The sequence below is a fragment of the Peromyscus eremicus genome, chromosome 13 (genome assembly GCF_949786415.1).
Source record: "Peromyscus eremicus chromosome 13, PerEre_H2_v1, whole genome shotgun sequence".
NCBI lineage: Eukaryota > Metazoa > Chordata > Mammalia > Rodentia > Cricetidae > Peromyscus > Peromyscus eremicus.
The window spans coordinates 3768567-3792416 of record NC_081429.1 but is presented as its reverse complement, the minus strand read 5'-3'; the positions used below and the strand labels follow the sequence as shown (position 1 = coordinate 3792416).

Genomic DNA, 23850 nt, shown 5'->3' with positions numbered 1-23850 from the left:
ATACATGCACACAAAACATTCAGACACATAAAAAAAAACACAACAAAATAAAGATAAGCATTAAAACAGGTTACAAGTCGAGCATGGTGGCACATGCCTTTAATCCCAGTGCTCAGAAGGCAGAGGCAGATCTCTGAGGCAGCAGGGTCTACATAGGAAGTTCCAGGCCAGCCAGGGCTACATAGTGAGACTCTGTCTCAAAAACAAAACAACCAACCAACCAACAACAACCACCAAAAAATAGGCTATGAATCCAGGAAACTCCTTTTTAAAATTTATTTTTATTTTATGTGCATTGGTGTGAGGGTGTCAGATCTTGGCGTTACAGACAGTTGTGAACTGCCACGTAGGTGCTAGGAATTGAACCCAGGTCCTCTGGAAGAGCAGCCAGTGCTCTTAACCACTGAGCCATCTTTCCAGCCCCTCAGGATGCTCTTAACTTCCCCCTTTAAAATACAAAGACAGGGGCTGGAGAGAGGTGGCAGTGGTTAAGAGCACTTGCACTTGCAGAGAACTGGGTTCGACTCCCAACACTCACAAGGCTGCTCGAAGCCATCTAAACCTGCAGTTGCAGGGGCTGCTCCTCTCTTCCGATGTCTGCAGGCACCAGGCATGCACAGACATACACAGGGAAAACACTCTAACAAGGCAAATTTTTAAAAATCTAAGTTTTTTTTTCAAATACAAAACAGAGAAGTGGATTTGCGGGTGGGTGAAGTGGGGAGATGGGGGAAGGAAATAGGAGGAAGAGGGAGGGGAAACTTCCATCAGGATGTAAAATAAATGAATAAATTCAATTAATAATAATAAAAAATGCCAGGCATGATGATGCATGCCTGTAATCCTAGCACTTGAGAGGCTGATGGGAAGATTTCCACAAGTTCAAAGCCAGTGTGATCTACATAGTGAGACTCTACCTTCCCCTCCATTCCAAGACTAGAGCCAGCAAGATGGTTCAGTGGGCAAAGATACTTGCCACAAAATCCTAATGACACGAGTTCAATCCCGGGAATCCACATGGAAATGGGAAGAGAGAGCTGACTCCGTAAAGTTGTCCTCTGACCTCCACACAAGCTGTCACGTGTGCATACCCATATATACACATCACATATACATACAGTAATGGATAATTAAAAGCTAAACCTACAAAAATCAAAAAGCTCCACAAACTCAAAGAGAAGAAAAATGGTCAGGACTCTCTGGCCCTGCCTGGCTGCAGTTCTTTGCTCATGGAATCCTGCATTCTCCCATTGCTTCATGGGTGCCAGGCCACAGGAAGGGTATAGTTGAGGATATCTTAGTCACTGGCCTGCCATAACTTTGTGTGTGTGCATACATGCATGCAAGCATGTGCATGTGTGTTCACTGGGAATCCAACCAGAAGCTTTGGGTTCATACACACTGGAGAAACCTCTACACACTTCTATGTGGAAATGTTTTTTTTTTTTTTTAATGGTAAAAAAAAAAAAGTATGTATTTAGAATTAGCCAGCTGGACTCAGTTTAGATGATCCCAGTTTTGCTGGCAACATCCAGAGCATCATAGTCATGAGTCAATCCAACATACACCTTCTCCTCTTCATCAGGCCTTATTAGGGTGTTGACTTTGGCCACATCAATGTCATAGTCTCTTCACTGCCTGTTTGGTGCTTGTTGGCCTTGACATCCATAATGAATATGAGTATGTTGTTGTCTTCTATCTTCTTCATGGCTGACTCAGTGGTCAGGGGCAATTGGATGATGGCATGGTGGTCAAGCTTGTTTTTCCTCTGTGTTTTTCAAGGAGATTTGGGCTGCCTCCAGAGCTACAGGGTCTTTTGGGCCACCAGAAGGTGGGTGACGTGCAGATCTTTTCGAGACTGTGGACACTTCTCAGCACTGCCTTCTTGCCTTTCAAGGCCTTCACTTTGACTTTGGCTTTAGGAGGGGCAGGAGCTTCCTTTGATTTCGGCGCCCTCTTGGCTTGGAAATGTTATTTTTTTATTTTTTATTTTTTTGGTTTTTCGAGACGGAGTTTCTCTGTAGCTTTGGAGCCTGTCCTGGACTAGCTCTGTAGCCCAGGCTGGCCTCAAACTCACAGAGATCCACTTGCCTCTGCCTCCCGAGCACTGGGATTAAAGGTGTGCGCCACCACCGCCCGGCGGATATGTTATTTTTAACCTCTGGTTTGTGATGATTTTTCTCTTCTTGATGGAGAAATGAGGGACAAAAAGAGCATTCTTGTTCCCAAAAACCAAGTATTCCAGATACAGGACTCCCTTACTCTGAATTTGAGGTTCTCAATTTTTCAGTGTGACTCTTCCCATCTTTACAGGATAGGCTTCAGAACCAACATGACTTGCCTACCCTCAGTGTAACATCTAGTGACATCTAGCACCGACTTCTGACAAGCCTTACACAGACCATCCAGCCTTGGGCAAAGGCAGATCTGCCTGTCTTTTGCTGTGCATTACAGAACTGCATTTTGAAACTCCAGAGCCCAGGGAACAGTTGGAAGAAGCACAATAAACCCCCAACAAGCAAGACCAGCAATGCTTGCTGTGTGGGCACAGAACACTTAGCCCATAAACGTTCCAGAAGACGGCTCCAGAGCATAAGGACAGAAATACCCACTCTATAAAATAAGCAGAGTGTGGTGGTGCTCAGAGATAAGTCCTTACTTAGGAAAAACAGGTAACTCCAAAGTTCGGCATGATGCCTCATGTTATTAATCCCAGCATTCTGAAGGCTGAAGCAGGAGGATCTTAAGTTCAAGGATAATCTGGGATACACATGAGAAAAAGAAAAAAAAATAAGGGGGCTAGAATGGCTCAAAGTTAAAGCACTTGCTGCTCTACCAGAGAACCTGAGTTTGGTTTCCAGTACCCACATTGGGTGGCTTACAACCACCTTTAACGCCAGTTCCAGGGAATCTAATACCTTCCACAGGTGTATACACACACACACGCACACGCACGCACGCACCTTTGCTCACAACTACCTTTAACTCCAGCTCCAGAGTATCTAACACCCTCCAAAGGTGTACAAACACAGACACACAAACTCCTTTGCACCTTCCCTCTAGGTTTGTTCTTGAAGTTGACTGGCCTGAATTCCCAGTCCAGGAAGTCCTGTTCATACAGGACACCTTTCTCTGGAGTCACCCACAGGGAGATGAGGCTCCAAGCTCTGTGTTTCAACTCTAAACACTAAGGACAGTCAGGGCTCGTGGGGGAGGGGCAGCGCTATGGGCACTGTCAGCCAAGAGGCTTATGCTTGTCATCTTAAGGGCACTCGCTGGAGGAAAACAGGCACTGTGCTACACATCAACTGCAAATGAAATGGCATGTCCTCATTGCCAGAGCTTTATGAAACACACACAGGGAAGTCTGAAGTAGCTGCCATTTCTGAAGAGTGTCAGGAACAGGAGCTTTTAAAAGCCATTGCCTGGGGCAGGACGCCATGGTTCAGAGCACTGGCTGCTCTTCCAGAGGACCCAGGTTGGATTGCCAGTGCACACAGGCCACACAGAGGTTCACAGCTGTATGTAACTCCAGTTCCAGTGATCTGACACCCTTTTCTGGCCTCCAAAGGCACCAGGCATTTAAGTGGTGTACAGACATGCATGCAGGCAAAACACTCAAACACATAAAACACTGAAAAAATCTCTAAGCTATCACTCCAACTCCTACATTAGTTAATTCTATAGAACAGAGGGCTGCCTAATACTTAATTGTAAACGTAATTGTAGTTCACAATTTTCTTTTTTTTTTAGTTCACAACTCTCAAGGTAGTTAAGACTTTACAAACAAAAACAACCCCTTAGTCCACATTCCAGCCCTTATTTGGATCCCTTGTGTAACATTCCCAATAAGTTATTGAGTATTTCCAAGGGAAATATTGGGAAATCAATAACTCACTTTTTATCTCATCCTGCAGCCTAGTCTCGAACTCTGGATTCTCCTGCCTCAGCCTTCCAAATACTAGGCTTACAGGCACATGCCACTACAGCTTAGTCGTGGGAGGGCTGTTGGGATGACAGACGTTCCGCTTCTCCCCATTGCTTCAAGTTCATCTTTCTCCCACATGCAAATTTCCCTGATGAGCATAAGGATGCTTACTTCCCAAGGGCACTGGAATCCCTTCACCACTCTGGGACCCAATGTTACTGGTGCTCCAGATGTGTGTGTAGTGGGAGATGGGTGCTCCAGAGGTGGCCCTCGGTTCTGTAGTTCACTGATGAGTCCCTGTGTCCATGAGAAAGCTGCTCAGCCTCCCTGTGATTTCCTTTTCTCCATTTGTATAAGGTAACATCACTACCTGACCATTTTGTGGTGGGGTGAAGAAACCTGCGGAATGTGTAGACAAGTCCCTTGAAAAAATGCTCAGTATAGGGTTAGGCAGGGCTCTCAGACTTACTCTTTTCCTCCTACCCTGGAGGTTGATACATACCTGGGTGCTTCCTTAGGCTCTGTACTGCCCACTGAACCCCAATGACAATGGGGTCTCCAGAACAGTGAAACCACTACTAAAGAACTCAGTGTCCTTCCACCACCGCATGGATGGAGTCCAGGATCTAGGAACTCGGCATTTGTGCAAATTTGTGCTGAATGTTACTAGTATGTCCGTTTTCCCGGCTGACTGTTTGTGCTCTTCCCTGGAAGGACCACCTCTCCCACTCCCAGCTTTACTCGGCTGTCTATAGCTGTGTAGGACTGAGGCCTTGTGAGCTGTCCCCCCCTCCCCCACTCCCGTTACTTGGTGTGTATGTTGGTGTCCCCCTTGGGTCCTCACATCTGGGTGGTCATGTTGGTGAGACTTCATGTATAGCTTCTGATGTGACGAGGAACAGTCTCACAGCAAGCCCCTCTGCTTCTTACCATCTTTCTGTCCCTCTTCATCAACATTCCCTGAGCTTTAGGTGCAGAAAATGTTTTGTACAGGTATCCACTGGGACTGGGTCCACAACTCTGCATTTTGATTGACTGGTTTTCTGCAGTGGTCTCCACTTAAAAAGAAACTGTCCACTTTTCTCTGGATTGATCTGCTACTTATAGATCTCAATCTGAAAGACAACCAGTGCCTTTGTTGGTGTTATGAGCTGGTGACTATACATCGTAAGTCTATAAAGGATCACAAAATTGTCCACTTTAAAATACTATGTGAGACAGAGCAGCAGTCTGCTGAAGCAAGGGAGCCAACAGACCAGTGTGACCTCTCACTGGCACACATACCCAGGCACTTCTACAGAAACTCAAGTTTGAGGATCCTTCATTTCATTTGAGATTTAAGTTGATGGATGAAAATTGGGATCCACTGTCAATATTACTGAAATAGGATACAGATGACATCATAGCTGACTCATCTTGCATGCCTCCCCCCATATGGACCTAGAATGGCCGGCAGTGTTCACACAAATGCGCCCATCTGAGGTCAGAAAGCTGGTCAGAACTCAGCTGTGAAACTTCCTCCCATTTTTATAATAAAATAAAATATAATTCAGATGACTAAATCTGAGAACTAAGAACTCCTCTTATTCCTACTTAGGACACCTTGTAGAAACTAAATGGTGGTTAAATAAAGTAGAAGTACAATCTGGCAGGTCATCGCTCCTCCCCTCTTAATCTAGTCCACACAGGCTTCAAAACGTGAGACTGACAGAACCCAGGTGGGCAGACACAAAGACACGTGGGTGTTCTGTATGCTTTGAATCACGGCAATCCTGTTTCCCAGGCAAACTATCCATGGGAACTGGGCTGCCCTGCCCTCTCCTCCATACATTTACTGCAATGTCCACAAAATGCCCAGTTCCCCAGTGTCCAGGATATATGATATAAAGCAGTGTATAAGGGTCAGAAATGGTGGTGTACCTCTTTAACCCCAGCACTACACAGGTAGGAGGATCTCTGGGAGTTCCAGGCCAGTCAAGGCTACATAGTGAGACCCTATGGGGGGTCGGGGGAGGAGTGTACCCAGAGTGTACTTAAGGAATCAAGCCTTTAACCTGATTTATATAATATTGTACTGGGCAATGACCTAGTGAATATAAAGCTGTTAACTAAAATATCCTGTTACATACAAGTAACATGAAACAGATTGAACAGGTTAGAGGAGGAAGTCGGCCTTGAGACTGCATAAGAGAAACATCTGAGAACAAGAAGACACCATGTGAAGACCAGACTAGAAACCCAGTGATGCGAGGACTCCACCTGCAGGCAGAGAAAGGTGCAGACCTGGGGTGCAGACCACACTAGTGCTCAGTCAGCACTGGCAGTTAAAGAGGACCAGATACTGGGGAGGGGCATGAACTAAGTCAAGGGCAGTTCTGCTCCAAGTTCAAAAGCCAGGTGACTGAAGTGACTGATGTTCACCCGACGCCCCCTCTCCCTTACAAGGACAGCTGACGTCTGGCACAGTTTCTGCACCCCCAACTTACATCTCTTCAGTGGACGCAGGGTATCAGTCCACAGCAATGCCCAGGTGGGGTGGAGGGTGGGAAGGATGTGCAGACACTTCCTGTACTCAGACTTGCACAGACACAGAGCTGGAGTGCAGTGTTTATGGGAGTGATGATTGACGGGGATGGGTGACCGTTACCTGGAAATACTAAATACCTGCTGGGTAAGGCTGTGCAGCCTTGTTACCCCACCCACTGGGAGGCAAGAGGATCTACACACAAAGCAAGACCGAATCTCCTAAAGGACCAGGTATCAAAAAATCAGTTCCTTTCCTCCTTACTTAAGGACATAAAAGAAAGAAGAAAACAAACAAACAAATACAAAATGCAACCAAGATGCAAGGAGTTTGGAAAGTATGTAACACATTTTTTTCTTTATTGACAATCAAGTTCTGTTGGGACACATAATTAAATAAATAAAAGATGTGCCCTGGCCAGCGAATTTCAACTTCCATCAACACAAGCTCTCTGGCAGCAAACCAACATGTGAGCTGCAAGCAGGGAGACGTCAGAGGAAAGACTGCCGTCCCTGTTCCCCAGCTCCAGCACGCCTGTCCCTCCTGTCCAGAGAACCAGTGTGGAGGCAAAAGTAAAGTGCAAAGTAAATGTGACAAACATACGGGGCTTCAGCCACCCAGACAGCTCAGACGTGCGAACAGGTGAGCGGTATGGACAGCGCTTTCCAGCCTTCATCATAACCAGTCCTAGACAGGCTGCTTGCACCCAACACTAAGGCCACGGCAGGAACGGCACGGTGTCGGCACAGGACTCAGCACTCCCGACTTCAGCAGAAACGCCCAGGTGAGCACTCAGCCCCCTGCTGTGTGGCTGCAGTGATGCAGGGTGACAATGTTTCTCACCTGCTGCAAATCTACCTGACAGGGAAAGGTTGGCACATGGCACAGGTCCTTTCCACTCTCCCTTTCTCACACACATACACAAAGCTATGTGGAAATGTTGGCAGGAAGGGAGCCAGGAGTTGTGAAGGCCAGCCAAAGAACGCAGGAGGTTTTAGCAATGAGACCAGACCACACCTCCAGCCCTGAAAACAGCTCCACCCATCCTTTGTCACATAAGGACAGGCCTTGCATTTGGTTTCCACTGACCCAATGCCTACAAGTGAGTCCCCTGGGTAAGTGACCCCAGAAGGGGGTGTGCATCAGGCCACAGTCGACTTTGGAAAGATAGGAAAAGCACAGAGGACCCAATACCCAGTGTGTGGGGCTGTCCTTGGCACTGTGTCCAGTGGGGAGACCCAGCAGGGACCCTGTGCTCCCCATGAGGTATGGAAGGTCAGAGTTAGTAGTGTTTCCCATCCAAATGCAGACAAGAACCCAAACTTCTGCTAGGGACCTGCAGAGTCAGTTTGATTCAGTGTTGGTTCTTCGAGGCCTTAGAGACCTTAAGTCAGTTCTCAGGAAAGCCACGACACCACATGGCTCCAGCTCTTCTCTGGGAGGACACATCACCCTCCGAGACAGGGCTGTGGAGATCCCGCGGTGCTCCTGAGGGGTGCATCAAGGTTGTGCCCACAACACAGCTTTGCTTCCTTTGTCCACACTGACAACATGCAAGCCCGAGGGGGCCCATGCCACCGCATTTATGGAGGAGCTTTAAGGATCAATCAGAAGAGATTTGAGTCAGCTAGACACCAGGCCCAGGCGCGTGAGAAACACAGGCCCACCACCCACAGCAGGGACTCAGGCTAAGAGAGCTGCATTATTCCAGTAAGCAGCACTGGACCAGACAGAAGACGCCGTCTCCTTTAGCAACCAGGCCTTATCTGCTCACCCCAAGAACAGCTCTGAGCGAAGCAGGGAGACAACACACCACAAAGCTGCACAACCCACAAGGTCATCAGGAGAGGCCGCTGACCCACAGGAAGCCAGGGCCTCTGTTCTAGTGGGCAGGAAGCTTTGGGCACAGAATAAGTAACAAGGGCCCAAGGCTACTATCTGGTAGGTGAGGAAGGCACGTAAAAACGAGTGTTTACGACTGTGGAGTTACTGACAGACGTGGGAGTCAAGGAAGGGAGGGAGAAGGGATGGAGGACACGGGTAGAAAAAGGATGAAGATTCTACCCGCTGCACCTCAGTCACTGTGGTCTGCTAGACTGCTGAGTGGTGCAGCCTGGCCCCACTCACCTTGGTCAGTCAGCCCTGCAAATGAGAGGGGACTGCCCTCAAGAGGCTCAGAGGTTCACACCCAACCAGATATGACATAACCCCTGGGATGAAATCACAGGCCCCACTTGGGATGTAGGCCTGAATACTCGTACTGATGGGGCCATCTTACCTGTGCTGTTTTGAAAGCACCTTCTCCACTTTCCCTGTGAGCACACTCCAGACATAAAGAGAACCCTCAGCTGAGCCTGCTGCCACGTAACTGCCATCAGGGCTAGAGAAGACAACAGGAGAGCAAAAGCTGTAGAGCTTTGACCTCACGTGACCGACCACTCCTGTGCTCACAGATGCAGGTCATGTGTTAGTCATGAACACGGCAGCCCAATGTGTTCCCTTTGCTCTTTCAGCCGCCCGACTACTGAAGAGCAGTGCCAGATTGCATCTTCAGGCTTCCCATCCCTACCTACCTACCAGACTCAAGCAACACACAGAAGAGCCCAAATCCAACCTCCAAACAGCTTAAGGTTTCCACCCATGAACAGACTTGTTGCATGGTTTAGAGAGTAGGCAGGGGAAACCATGAACTGTTGAGACGTGGGCTGGGGAGATGGCTTAATGGGTCAGAGTGTTTACTGCAACCCGGGGATCCAAGTTTGAATCTCCAAAACCCATGTTAAAAAAGTGTGTGTGTGCATGTTTGTTCCTGTAACCGCAGCGCAGCTGCTGGAAGAGACAGGATTTCTGGGGCTTGCAGGCTGTCAGCCCAGCTCTAGGGCCAGTGAAAGACTGTCTCAAGGGAACAGAGTGGAATGGTAGAGCAGGACACTAGATGTCCTCCTCTGGTCTCTGCATGTGTGCGTAAGCTCGTGAACCCACACACACTCCACATGGAATAGACACTTTTCCCTATTATGAGAGCCAACCCCAGAACACACTTAAGAAAAGTATGGTACGTAGAAGGCAAAGTGAGGAGAGGGACACTGATCACCTTCGACTATACCGCTCCACTCCAGGGAGGCCAAGCCTTTCCACTGTTCCCTGAAACTGTGCCAAGTCTGGGAAGTGGGCAGATGAAAAGGGGAATGTGGCAGCTCACTCAGAACCAATTATCTGCCAACCATGCTCACAATCATGAAAGTAACCACCAGATGACCCTCAGACTCACTCCTGTACTTTCCTTTAAGTACTTTAAGGATTGTGCTTTACTTCTCTTAAAGGATAGTGACTAGTTGGTTTTTTTTTTGTTGTTGTTAAGTATGGTACGCTTCACAAATTTGCGCGTCATCCTTGCGCAGGGGCCATGCTAATCTTCTCTGTATCGTTCCAATTTTAGTCTATGTGCTGCCGAAGCGAGCATGTCCCTTCTCATTTAACCTCTGAGATAAACCAAGCAGGGGGAAGGACATGGCTACTAACCTGAAGACAACTCGGGTCCAGTCAGAGCCACATTTGAACCCAGGAGCGCTGAAACGAACAGCAGACAGATCAGCTAGTACCCACACTGCACTCACCCAGCAGGCCAGAAGCAGGCCAGGCCAGGCCAGGCCAGGCCCAGTACCTGAATGTCTGCTTGACAGCATTTGTCCGGAGGTCAATGACTTTCAGCAGGTCATCACGGGAACAGCTCAGGAGCTCAGTTCTCTCAGGGTTTAAGTCCAGAGCAGTGATCTTCCCCAACAGCTCCATCTCTCGGACCACACTCTCTGATCTAAAGGAGACAAAAGTCTGAGACCTAAGGCAAGAGGACCATACCCAACTTGACTAGGCTGTTGTCACTGAACAAAAAATGATGCTACCCAGCTAGATCCAACCGTCTTCAAGGGCAGTAAGCATGTCTCTGGCCTCACTACTGCTTACAAAACTTTCCCCACAAAAGAGCCTACAGGAATGTTGAGTACTAGAACTGTGGGACTGGTTAGAAATTGTCTTGCCTGTTTTTAGAATAACAGGACAACTACCAACAGAACTCCCAATAAGCAAGAGTGAGCCAGGGTGACTGCTGTTAGCATCGTAGACTGAGTCGGAGGCCTCGTGAGCATGGTAAGCATGTGTCCCGCCACGGTGTGCCCCCAAGCTGCAGAGTAGTACAGTTTCTACGATGTTACTTTCAGCTTTTACATAAGGCTGGATAGAAGCTGCTTTGGTGGGTCTGAGGAGCCCACAGACCCTGTCATGCTCAGGTAGTTTCACCGTGGCTGCTTCAGACATGGGACTGGATGACCCCAGGGGACAGGTGTGCATCTACTGCTTCCCCAGTTCTCTTACACACTCAATCCACAGCAGTCAGTCAGCTAATAGGCCACCACTAGACAGGGCCCAATGGGGGCACTCTCAACGGTTTTGCTGAAGGTTTCCAATGAACTTATTTGCTGTCTTAACTGAGCAGAAGTTTGTCTTGTAATTATATATATAGCTATAGACTCCTACTCCAATTCTCTGGTATGTGGGTCATTTTATTGACAAATTAAGGATTAGCTAGGAGACTTGTAATATCCAGTGAGATTCTAAAATTCCATGTTTTAAGTTCAAACTTCAGATTTGGGTGGGAAGAAAGACAAAATACAGCTTGAAGTAGGGTCTAGGAGTCACAAGCTTCACGATGATGTCCTTGTGGGCACTCTGTATTTCAAAGTCTATCCAGAGCCACACATTCTCACCTCTTCTTTCTCCACACTCACGAGCCCCCTACCTGAACTGTGGCCTTTCTATTCAATCTAATTACCAGCCGCCTCTGTCCTCAGCAAGCAGCTCAGGGCTTCACCTCACTGGACTTCTTTTGGTCCTGACAGATCTCCTCCTCCTAACCCTGCCCAGCAATGGGAACCTCCTAGCATGTCCCTATCTATGCCCTGTTGCCATGAATTCAGGTCCTCATCAACACTGGGCTTTCAATGTGCCCTAACCTGCTCTCTGAAGACAGAACAAATCACCGAGCAGATCAGAGTCAGGGCCATCACTTTTTCCCTTATCATCCACACTCAAACATCAGGACATCTGAATCCCCACTCATCCTGCTATCTCACTGGCATATGCCCTCTGAGGCATGCTACATGTCAGCTACAGCAGGCTGTTCTAGTTGGGCATGCCTTTTAATGGCTTTCTGTCATATAAAGTCCATTTGCTTCTCCAGATTAATTCCCATTCCCATCACCACGAAAAAGGCCAGTCTTCACTACAGCAAAATGTTCACTGCCCTGTGTTCTGTCTTCCCTGTTTCAACTTAATTTGCCTAAAGGTAGGAATGAGTATCTTCTCACCTCTTGCTTATCTTACAGCTGGAAGAACATCTGGTACATAGTACATGTACAGCAAATGATGGCTGTTGTGTGTAAAGAATAGCACAGCTCAGACCCAGGTGTCCTGGAGCTCTGCCAGTCCTGGAGCATGAGAACACACCTACACACAAAGCATGCTCACAGCTCTTTAAATGTACTTTCATCAGCCTCCACACCAAGTTCCTAGGCATCATACCTTATATCCCAGAAACGAATTTTCTTGTCAAAATGTCCACTCATTACACATTGCTCAGTGCAAACAATGTCATTGCAGCTGGAACCTGCAAATACTGTTTTTATGCCTGAAAGAAAACCAAACATCATCAATCAAAGGCAACCATGTGGCTATATACACATATAATATGGCTATATACACATATAATATGGCTATACTCCTGAACACTGAACACCCCCGAATTACAACTGAAATGAGACCAAGCAGAAATGACCCTCCTTACCCCAGTGTCCCTAAGACTGAAATAAATCTGGGGTTCAGACTGATTACACAAAATCCAAGTTCTGATGTGGCACATCACCTCACCGCTAATATCTATACAGAGAGAGAGAGAGAGAGAGAGAGAGAGAGAGAGAGAGAGAGAGAGAGAGAGAGAGACTGAGACTGAATTTCCTCACAGACTTTGCTGCGGAGATCCCAGAGTTTGAGGGTCCGGTCGTGACTTCCTGAGACTATCCGAGCATTGTCCAGCAGGAACTTGGCAGAGAGCACTTTCCCACTGTGGCCTGTGAGTGTGTGCTAGGAGAGAGGACACAGCCAGGGTGAGCCTTGGGATGACACACTGCCCTCCCAGAGGAGCTCCAGAGCCAGTCTCAAACAGCCCTGAAATCCTGCCAGATACCCTCAAAGTAATCAGAGGAAAGAAATTTGGCATATGGAGAACACTTTACCTAACTCAGCCTCAATCAAAGAAGCTGCATGTTTTCATCTGAAGCACTTTCTACTAGGCACCCCATTTATGACCTGAGGACTAGCTTTCAGAATCTTCCAGAAACTATTTCTGGTGCTGCCGAGAGATGTGGTGTTGCTTTGGTTTGATCTTGAATGGTCCCCAAGGACTGACGTGTTGAGGCTTGGTCTCTTTAGTCTGTGGCCCAATGGGTAGATTACACATTGAGCATACGCTCCCCCGAAAGACTGGGGCCCCTGGACTCTTCCTTTGCTCTTTAACTCTCACGAGGCAAACAGGTTCGTCAGCCACACTATATACTGTGCCACCACAGGCCCAAGCAACCATGGGCTAAACTTCTGAAACCTGAGCTCGAGATGTTGATGTTAGGCGTTCTGTCCTCTCTTATTACGTCTCTCCTAACATTGGCAGAAAGCTGAATACCAAACACAGAGATCAAGGCCACAAAGATAAAGACAGACACGGTGTTGCATACATAATCCCAGTACTTGGATTCCTGGGATCTGTAAACTCACAATCAGCCTGGGCAACATAGTAAGACTTGGGGATGTAGCTCAATGGCAGAGCACTTGTCTAGCACATACGAGGCTCTGGACCCCAGCACTGGAGCAGCGGGGATCTCCTACTAAAGAGAAATACACAGTACCAAACTTCATAAACTCTTTGAAACTTGAAAAACAGGGAACAAAAAGCAAATAGAGGATGCTTTGAAAATCTCCATCTCCACTCCTCTAGGGCTGGGATTAATAGGTGTACCACCAAGTCTGGCTCAAATTATTGAAGTCAGTCCTGTACTTAAAGTGAGGACAGGTCCACTGCAGACATAATTTACAAAAAGAAACATCAGAATTCCATATAGATAATTAGAAGACCTGGGACATTTCAAATAAGAGGTCTCAGCTTGAAAGTCAGATCATAGCCAAGGACACCAGCACTCCCATCAATCAAATCCCTTTGAGACTGAGCTGTCGGATGTCTACCAGTGTCTTCCCTGGGCTTGTCAGGGAACACAGAACGGAGACATCACTGCATGTCAGCTACTGTTTTGCCCACGACAGCACTACTAGAGCATGATGGGAAAGAGGCAAGCAGCTGGGGATGCAGGATGCTGGTAAGTGACCTTGGAAGTCAGACCTTTTACTATTCATCATTGACCTCTTTTCAAGTTGTTTTTTCTTTGTTTTTATTTTCTTGAGACAAGATCTCACTATGTAGACAAGGCTACCTTCTGAGTACTGGGATTAAAGGCATGTGCCAACACACCTGGCGTTTTATTTTTACTTATTTTTAAAAGTTTACTTTTTGTGTGTGTACACCACTACAGCTTCCAGGAGGTTGAGGCACTGGATCCCTTAGTTGATGCTACAGGTAGCTGTGAATGGAACTCTGGTCTTTTGAAAGAGCACTCTGGCATTCAACTGCTGAGGCATCTCTTCAGCCCTTCTGATTTTTATATATTATTATTAATTATGTGTGTGAATGTAAAGTGGAGTCAGTCCTCTCCTCCCTTTACAAGGTCCCAGGGATCAAACTCAAATCATCAGGCTTGTATGGTAAGCACAATATTTGCTGAGCTATCTCTGGCTTCGCAGGGGCCATTTTTTAAAAATTAAAGACAGATACTCACTATGTAACCTTAGCTGTCCTAGAGTTCACTATGCTGACCAGACGAGATTAAAGGTATGCACAACCCCATCTGACTAGAATCATTTTTTTACAAGTATACTCCCCCACCCCGTCATTTCCGGAACCTAGGAGGAGCTGCCTGAGCTCTTCAGGTACAAAAAAGTCATAGAAAAAAGGCCTCCACATCTTCCATTTACCCACGGACAAGACACAGCTACAAGCAGACCAAAGCTCTCACAGCTCCTATCAAAGCCAGTCTATCAAATGCTGCTGCAGGCCAGCCCACGGATGACATCACCAGCACCCACCTCATCCACATGAGTGGCCCACTGGCTAGGTCTCAGTGCTTCAGCTCAGGGAACTGGAAACAATCCCAAATCTGATCTCCATCTTCTAGGTCTACTTCTCCAGCTGCCTCATCCGGATTTGAGGAGGGTGCTCCCCATTTATCTATAATTTTTCTTTACCAATGACAAAAACACCAACCCCTAATTCATATTGCCTCAAATGCTTCCTTTTTTCCTCCCAGGGTCCAGTATAAAGAAACCTGCAGGTCCCTCTTCCATAGTTCACCAGTCAACACTGTTACAGCTCAGTCTAGAAGCATAGGTCTCAATTCAAATTCTAACCACATTATTTAACTGTGTGACCTTTCACCCCCTATCTGAATCTGTCTTATCTACCTCTCTCATCTGAGTTCCCAGATAATTAAAAAGAAATACATAAAAGAGTCACAGCTCGGCACTACTTCCAACACACACACACAAAATGCTTTCTCTTTAAGCAAACTAACTCCTGGAAGCATTCACTCAATCTTAAATACCCAATAACAGATGAACAGAGTTGGGCATGGTGTCCTATCACAGCACCGAGGAGGAAGAGGCAGGAGGATCGTTGCAAAGCAGAGGCCAATCTGGATTCTACGAGTTCCACGCCAGAGTCAACGTTACGTAGGGAAAATTTCGATCAAATAATAAAAAGGTGTGTGTATGTGTGCAGGCCCTTGGGCACTGGTGGCTCACAACTTCCTGTGATACCACTAGGCTCCACAGACCCGTTCTCATGTGCACATACCCACACAGATACAGGCACACAACTTCAAAAACAAAAAAGAAGACCAAAAAAGACGAACAGTTAAACAAATGACAGCTGACCACAGGTGAATCACTGTGCACTCAGAAGCAGCACTGGCCGGGCACCTTTTCCATGTTTAGAATGCAAAGCTGTGGTGCAACACCTGAAAATGTGTGGGATGTTTGCACAGACAAATGCTGCAGCAGCCCCTTGCTGCAGCACTCCCTTCAGAAAACACAAGGCTGACTCTTCACCACTCACAATACGTATCTGCCATCTTTCTGGGCTCTTGTTTGACATGTTCAGAATGGATTTCTCCTTCAACTGAGAATCAGGAATTATTACCCTCAAGGTCCTGTCTAAATAGTAATTCCAGGAAAGTGAAAAGCTAAAGTGGTAAGTTAATCTGCTTCTGAAGAACCTTCTAGCTTCATCCTCATAGCATTCAATAAGACCACCAAAATACCTGTGGTCTCACTCTAATGTAACCGACTCCCTCTGCAGAGCTCAAATATTCATTTTAACACCATGTCATTCTTTGTGTGGGCCAACACGAATGCAACCACTTAGAATGCCCCACCAATGCCAAACGCCCTCTGGGTTATCTCCCAGTAAGATTACGTGAGAACTTCTCTCCAGTAGTTACTGAACTCTCAGAACTACCCTGCTCTGAGCATTGTCCTGGGTATCAAACTGGGCTCAGATGCACACTTCCTCACGAGCTGACGCCATCCTTCTCCCTCCTCTGCACCTATCTCCTGTTCCCAGCTTCCCATCTGTGTAAGTACATCCATGTATTTCTATAGTCCCAAGTCCCAACTAGCAGGCAATTTTCAGGGCTTAGGGCTCTTACAAACCACAATGCACAGGCCTTTAAACCCAGCACTTGGGAGGCAGAGGCAGGTGTATCTCTGAGTTCAAGGCCAGCCTGGTCTACAGAGTGAGTTCCAAGATAGCCAGGGCTACACAGAGAAACCCTATCTTGAAAAACAAAAACAAAACAAATATATATATAACATATAAATATATACATATATGTATATATTTATAAACACCTGCCAGGTTTTTTTTAATATTTCACACACTGATCAACACATGCAATTAGAAGATTATGCTAGCTTTCTCATACTGGGTCTTACCCTTAATCGAGAATCATCCACAGTCCAGATTCGGCTTGCAAAATCATTTGAAGCTGCTAAGAGGTAAGCTCCCTACAAGAATAAAAAGAAAAACGTTTAGCAAAATTCAGTTCACATATAAAAATTCCCCAGTTAGCAGGTCCAAGAAGGAATTCAGATATTTCAACTAGGCCTCTAAGCTAGACACAACCTATATTGCCAATGTGTTTATAACTACCCCTACCTAGTCTTTGAAGCCGAGTCCTTCCTGGATTCACCTGACCTTACAAGAGTACGGTAGACATCTCAAGCTCAAAGTAGAGCTCGGTCTCGCCCACTCGCTTTTCCCTTCACCCAAGTCCTTAACAATAAATGGGACTTCCTTCCAACACTGAGCAAATCAGAAGGCCTCTTCACTCATCTCCTGCCTTCATTTCAAGGCTGCCCATCGTTCCCATCCTGCTCCTTCCTCTGGGCTTTCACCACTTCTGCAACCCTGGGCTTTTGTGGGCCATTTCAGACCTGCATTTTTATTCTGAATTTGTTTGTCAAATCTCAGGAACTGAGATGTAGTTCAATGGTAATGCACTTGTATAGCACGTCCAAGTACCTGGGTTTGATCCCCAAAATTGCCAAGAAACCTCTCAAGACTCTCAGAATGGCTTTATGGTTATATAAACATTTTGACATCATATATATTCTGACCCCCATACAACTAACCATTCTTATTTCCTTATTTTCCCCCAATATCCTGGCACCACTGCTTGAGGCATAAAGATGACTAACACCTAGTCAGTGCCCATCCTTTTAGAGAAGGTTCTCAGCTCTGTGAAGAGGCAGATGTGGTTAGCACTTTCCCCAAGAGGGCAACAAAATTCAGGAAACAGAGGCTATTAGAAAACAGAAAAGGTTCCATCATATCGTGAGTATTCTTGAGCAATGGGGATGCTACTATTACTCACCAGCCTCCGGACCAGCCCTGCCCCAGCTCTTCTCTCTGCTTCCTCTGCTGCAATGCCACCCTTTGCATATGACCTCGAGGTCTGCCTCAAATGGCTTACTTTGGTCCCTAAGCCACCCCAGAGGTGTATTACCTTAATATAAAGACCTGCAACTCAATGCTTTCTTGCCATTCCCTTAAAAATTTAAGCTGAGCAGTGGTGGCACACGCCTTTAATCCCAACACTTGGGAGACAGAGGCAGGCAGATCTCTGAGTTTGAGGCCAGCCTGGTCTACAGAGTGATTTCCAGGACAGTTAGGGCTACACAGAGAAACCCTGTCTCGAAAACCAAAACCAAAACCAAACAAACATATGTATGTATGTATATATGTATTTAGTGTGTGTGTGTGAGTGAGTGTGTGTGTGTGTGTGTGTGTGTGTGTGTATGTGAGATGTGAGAGAGAGAGAGAGAGAGAGAGAGAGAGAGAGAGAGAGAGAGAGGAAAACATTGTTCTCTATTTCCACCACAGGGATCACAGGGATCTAATACGAGCCACCTTGCTGGCCTGGGTCTTTTAAAGGGAAATTCCTTGAGAGAAGCCACCACCCTGACTCCTAGGAACATGTATCTAAACAAACGACATTGGGCTATGAAACAGACTGAAGTGGTGAGAGTTGGTTGGTCTCTGATCTACTTCTAACCCTCCCCAGTGTGGACTGGATTCAACTGCAGAGAACAGAAGTCTTGTGGGTTTTGTTTTTTTTTTTTTTTGGAGATAAGATTTCTCTGTGTAGCCCTGGCTGTCCTGGAACTAGCTCTGTAGACCAGTCTGGCCTCGAACTCACGAAGATCTACCTGACTCTTCCTCCCATGTTGTTTTTGTTCTTAATTTAATTTAATCAAATACCTTAAATTATTTTTTAAAAATCTCTAATATTGGCCGAGCATGGTGTTGCACACTTAGGAGGCACAGGCAGACCAGCCTGGTCTTTGCAGAGATCTGTCTCAACAAACAAACGACCTAAAATCATAGGTATCAGGTACTTACAGCACTATCAAATTCAATGCTTGTAATTCCTGCGTTACTGCCAGTCAGGGAACCCTTGAATTCACATTTATCTGTATGAAATAAAACCAAAAAACTTAAGAGTTAACAAATACATTTAAAAGGGGCTGTGTAACACAAGGCAAGTCAATCATGACACCAAACAGGAGCTTTCCTGCAGCTCTGCAGAATCAGACAAGATAAACAGAAAACAAAGGCATTCTGCTGCAATCTCAGTTCTAAAACAAGGAAGATTCAGCCATGTCATATGCATATTTCCAAGTTGTCCTTTGGGACACATGCAGGTCTTTGCATTAGTTCTCACTGAAATCAACCACTAACTAATTTTCATAATTCCTGTTTTCGGAATCTTCATTTCATTGTGGCCTAAAAAACTGTTGGACTCTATAATCCTATCACTTAAGACAGCCAACTCTGTATGAATACCTCCCTCCTGCACACAATCCTCCTTCACCAACAGTACTTCTTCGGCCCCACTTTCGCCCTTCTAATCTCCTGAGGAGTATTTTACTGACCAAAGAAAACAAAACTGTGCTGCTATTTAGTTAGTGGCTAGGCAAGTGGTCTACTGCTGAGCTACACCTCCAACTCCGCATCATCTTCACGAAGCGCATCTGCCAAGATTTCCTTATGGCTGAGCTCTTTCTTCTAACAGCCTCAGTCCTTCCATCTGTCCTAACGTAAGTCTCTGAGCAAAAGATCACATTCTCCCAGGCTTCAGCAGACTAAGGGGTTTATCTGAGTCATTTTCCTGCTAACCACAATTCAGGGAAGATAGGCACAACACTTCTCAACAATCAAAAGGTTCCATACACTGCTCTTGCTCAAACGAACATCAACAGCAGTAACCCACATCTTTCTCTTCGCTCTAGAGCCTAGAGAAGTCTTCAATGTTAAGAGCATGGGATTTGACCTCAGCCCTGGAGAAGATACAGCAGGAGAACCGTGAGTTCCAGGCTAGCCTGCAAATACAGTGAGACTGTCTCAAAAACAAAGAGCATCAATTTCAAGTCATGTGCTCTCAATGAGTCCTGACTCTACCACTCATATATTAAACAAATTAAAATGTAATTCAAAACGAAGCAAAAAGTCACTCACATGTCACCAGGGCTTCCTTCTAAGGACACATGGGGCTCTTACCTCCGAATGCTTCCCACAGTTTAACCCTCCGGTCCATGCCTCCAGTGGCCAGTAACCGGGAGCCTGGACTGAACTGCACTGCGTTGACTTCCCCATCATGTGCATCCTGCAAGACAGTAAGTACCTTGCTTCAAGCCCAATTATCATCACTCAGGAGCCTAAGACATATATATCCAACTGCCTAACCCTAGGCCAAACACTCAATCTTAAATAGAGTTGGACCCGACTATGAACTCTGAGTGGGCTCTGTGCCCAAAGTCTCCGAAGTTTCTAGTTTCATTTCATTCTTACAGTTGCAGTGGCATGAATCCATTCATTTGAATACAGTACTATCTCGCTGTGGAGCCCAGGCAAACCTGAACTACTATTGTAATCCTCTTGCCTTAGCCTCCTGAGCTAAGGGTTACAGGAGTCCCCTAGCATGTTTGGTTTGTATTCGCTTAAACAAAAAGTATTCAAAATCATCCGGGTGTGGTGACACACACCTCTAATCCCAGCCCTCAGAAGGCAGACAGACTGCCAGAAGTTCAAGGCCAGATAGGAAATTCAATGATGTACCCCCACAAAAAAGTACTCAAAATTAATATATATTGCTTAAACTTTGCCGTTGCATTAATCTTATTCCTAAGAATTATAATCTGACTTATTTAATTTTACTAGCTTAAAAGTAAATAGAGAAATGAATTTTCTTTAATGTGTATTTTTATTTATGAATGTATGTGTATGTGTGTGGGTACCTGTAGGGGGTCAGATGAGGGCATTAGATCCCTTGAAGGTGAAGTGACAGGTGGTTATGAGCTGTCTGACTGATACAGGGGGTTGGGAACCAAATTCAGATCCTCTAGAAAAGCAGCAAAGCCCACTTAACTGCTGAGACATCTCTCCAGTCTCCAAACTGCCTCTTCTGAGCCAGATCCTTACTAGATTTACTCTTATTACTTATTACTAATACTAAATGCTATGTACCTGGTAACACACAACAAGACTTCTCACTGCACTAGAAGCGAGGCTGGCAGTCAGCAAGACCCTGGAATTTTCTGTTCTTCCCCCCCCCCCCCCCAGTACTGGGGTTACAGGCACAAGGCCATTCAGCTCCTCAGAAGGGTCTATGGAGAGGAACACAGGTCCTCATAGATTGCAGCAAGAGCTCTCACCCACTAAGCCATCTATGCAGCCCCAAGAAACGTTTCCTTGGCCAGTCCTACTACTGTGAGTCTGTGTAGTTCACTCTGGAAACACGGCTTTAGCACATATTAACGGTGTATGTTCATCATGTGTTGAACTTCCTGGAGCTTCAGTTTGTTTTTTCTATCAGAAATATTTTTATGACCCAAACTGTGCTTGAAAAATGAATAAACTATCAATAAAAGTGCTATTTTGGAAGTGCTATTTTGGGAGAATTACAAGTTCTTCATAGGGAAATTCCTTTCTGGATCAGCTGACCCTTAACTCAAAGAGACTTGCCTGCCTCTGCTCCCCGAGTGCTGGGTTTAAAAGTGTGTGCCACTGTGCCTGGCCTTTTCATGGGTGAATGTCTAAGATTAGTACAGACGAGCATTCACGTTCAGGTAAGAAGAGGGGAAAAAAGAATAAGAGACACTGTTGCTATGCTCTCCCTCAACACACAGTGGACACAGAAGGACTTACAGACAAAGCTGATGTCTAGGTTTTGCTTCAAGTCCAGCAAAGCCAGGGGAGCCAGCATCTCCTTGACTGGGACATAATCAGCACTTTGGTGATGTGCCTGGACTTTTCACCTTACGAAGTTCCCCTTTTTAAGAACCATTTGTTCTGAGGTCTCAGATTGAAAACTTGAGATCATGCACTGTCACATCCACCCTGCCACTCATCAAGACTCCTGTACAATGGATTCTGTTGGATAGCAGTCAGCTGTGAACCATTCACTCTCGGAACACACACTGACAGAATCCTAAACTATCAGCTGCCCAACTCTCCCACACACGACTTCAATGTGCTAGGAAAAACAGAACGGGCTGCTGGGAGTAGAGGGCAAGGAAGGAGCTGTGACATTTAGTGCAATCAGACCTTTTACCAATCATCATTGACCTCTGTAAGGTGCCCAACCCAATATGGAATCATGGGAGTGGGGTGGGAATGGCCCTGCCATCGCCCTGTGCAACTCCTCCTCCAAAGCAAGGCTCATTCTCAGCACCCGAGGCTTAGTCAGCTCAATAAATGGCAAAGCCTGACTACCAATGAAGCTCTTCTCAAGGTCCTGAACTGAAAGCCCCACACCCAGGGGCCATTCCACTTCTATGACACTAACTGAAAGCAGGCTACTTAAGCCACATGTCCCTCTCAATCTCCCAAACCCACCTAACCAACTCCAGGGCATTTAGAGTCACAACGCTGCTCTGCCTGCCCACTGTTCTGAAAGCTATGAGCAAGGTAAACCACATTTCCTCAGGCTAGACCAATTTCTGCTCTATGCCTCTATGCCCCAACTGGGACTAAGGCTGCTACTGCAGGAACCCGACTTAGAATCCCGGGTACTGCCGTGGTTTCTGTCCAGTGCTGTGTCCTGAACCCGACTTAGAATCCCGGGTACTGCCGTGGTTTCTGTCCAGTGCTGTGTCCTGCTTCCGATAACAGGCTCTTAGTGGTTGGAAGCCATCCAGCTACAATGTGATTTATGAAACCAACACCTGTCCTGGTGAAATTTATTAGTTTTTAATTTATGTGTGTATGCATGGGTGTTTTGTCTGCATGAATGCTTATGCACCATGTGTATGCCTGGTGACGTGGGGGCCAGAAGAGAGCATTAGATCCCCTGGAATTTAAGTTACAGACAGTTGTAAGTTGCCATATGGGTGCTAGAAATAAATCTGAGTCTTCTCTCTAGCTCCCCACTCTTTAACCTGAGAAAGACACAGTCTCCATCAGCTTTCACCACAAGCTGCAGCTAACTGATAGCACCAATGTCACTGGTCTCTCTTACCCCACTGCTCCAGCCACCAATCCTCTCAGCCAGTGCCAGGGTACAGAGAACGGCTTTAATAAATTCTGTGTGCTGAGACTAAGCACAACATACCTTAATTCCTCAGAGTCACAACGCCAGCAGGTCTAAGTAAGTCAACAATGGAAAGCCTAGATGCAGCCCCAAAGGACCCTTTAGTTCCAGATCCTGCTACTATCCCGGGCTCAGAGGGGTCTGGGTATAAAGCATACTTACAAAGACATACAAGGCAGTAGTTGGGACTCTCACGTCTTTACCAGAAGCAGGATGAGTGTCCACATTGTCCTGAGGGACTGGGATGGAAGAGACAGAGCGTCTCCTAAGGAACAACACAAAGGCAGACATTATACAGGACTGTTCAGGATTAGTGTTCACCAAACTGCTGGAAAGGCCTCAAGAACGACCTTGCTTAAGCAGTGTGCCCGTGTTAATAGCTATTGTCTTTCCAGACCCTCCAAAATTTAGGATTCATACCATCTCACTCAAATAACAGGAGTTAGCACACACCTTACTTTTCTGTTTGCTAATTCATGGGCTTCAAAACTCAGCACTGACGCAATCTTGAACAAAAGTTCCTTGCTCTGTCAGTAAACTTTGGGGAAATGTTCTCAACCTAACATACTAGCTAGCTTAGAGGCAAACCCCTGGCACTGTGAAACACTATTTTAAGCTGATTTCCATGCCTAGTACAACCACCTTTACTTTTATAATTGTGGTCGAGGCAGAGTCAAATGCATGCGAAGAGGAAGGGCGTCAAGAGCACGATGATTGCAGAGCTCAACCTGACTGCCCAGCTCAAGGGCTCCAGCATTCACTCCCAGGAGCATGCAAAGCGCCCTGGTTAGCTGTGGACATCGATGATTGCGGGCAGCGCAGTGTGATCAGCATGATTACCAACAACCCACACTCACATGCTGGGCTGAGAGAGGGTAATATTTTCACCTGGCAGCATCAGAAGAAGAATGATGTCCCAAAAGGGGAGATTCGGACAGACTAAAGGGAAAGGCCATAGATCAGCTCATAGCAAGATAAAGAGAAAGGAAGTTGCAGAAAAGAGAAAGAAGCTAAATGACAAGCTGAATTAAGGCATCCATGTTCTTGGCACTGCTGAAATTCTGGTGTCTATTAAAAATAATACATCACATACA

The 23850-nt window shown here is 46.2% G+C and overlaps 1 protein-coding gene and 3 non-coding genes across 5 annotated transcripts in view; all 4 read right to left on the bottom strand.

Moving 5' to 3' along the window:
• Nucleotides 1-6781: 6781 nt before the first annotated feature.
• Atg16l1 (autophagy related 16 like 1) overlaps nucleotides 6782-23850 on the bottom strand; it is a 34958-nt gene continuing 17889 nt past the window's right edge. For both annotated transcript variants that reach the window (XM_059277988.1, XM_059277989.1), the window contains 10 exons: nucleotides 22919-23021; nucleotides 19726-19831; nucleotides 18568-18638; nucleotides 16599-16670; nucleotides 12467-12587; nucleotides 12030-12135; nucleotides 10117-10266; nucleotides 9975-10022; nucleotides 8731-8832; nucleotides 6782-8046 (listed from right to left, as the gene is read on the bottom strand). In XM_059277988.1, the coding sequence (XP_059133971.1) occupies nucleotides 7953-8046; nucleotides 8731-8832; nucleotides 9975-10022; nucleotides 10117-10266; nucleotides 12030-12135; nucleotides 12467-12587; nucleotides 16599-16670; nucleotides 18568-18638; nucleotides 19726-19831; nucleotides 22919-23021 (973 nt within the window). In that variant the 3' untranslated portion in view covers nucleotides 6782-7952. The remainder of the gene's footprint in view (nucleotides 8047-8730; nucleotides 8833-9974; nucleotides 10023-10116; nucleotides 10267-12029; nucleotides 12136-12466; nucleotides 12588-16598; nucleotides 16671-18567; nucleotides 18639-19725; nucleotides 19832-22918; nucleotides 23022-23850) is intronic.
• On the bottom strand, nucleotides 9809-9915 carry LOC131923741 (U6 spliceosomal RNA). Its single transcript, XR_009382676.1, has one exon. It is a non-coding gene; the product is annotated as a U6 spliceosomal RNA (small nuclear RNA).
• LOC131923719 (small Cajal body-specific RNA 6) lies at nucleotides 13652-13915 on the bottom strand. Its single transcript, XR_009382656.1, has one exon. It is a non-coding gene; the product is annotated as a small Cajal body-specific RNA 6 (non-coding RNA).
• On the bottom strand, nucleotides 21521-21793 carry LOC131923720 (small Cajal body-specific RNA 6). Its single transcript, XR_009382657.1, has one exon. It is a non-coding gene; the product is annotated as a small Cajal body-specific RNA 6 (non-coding RNA).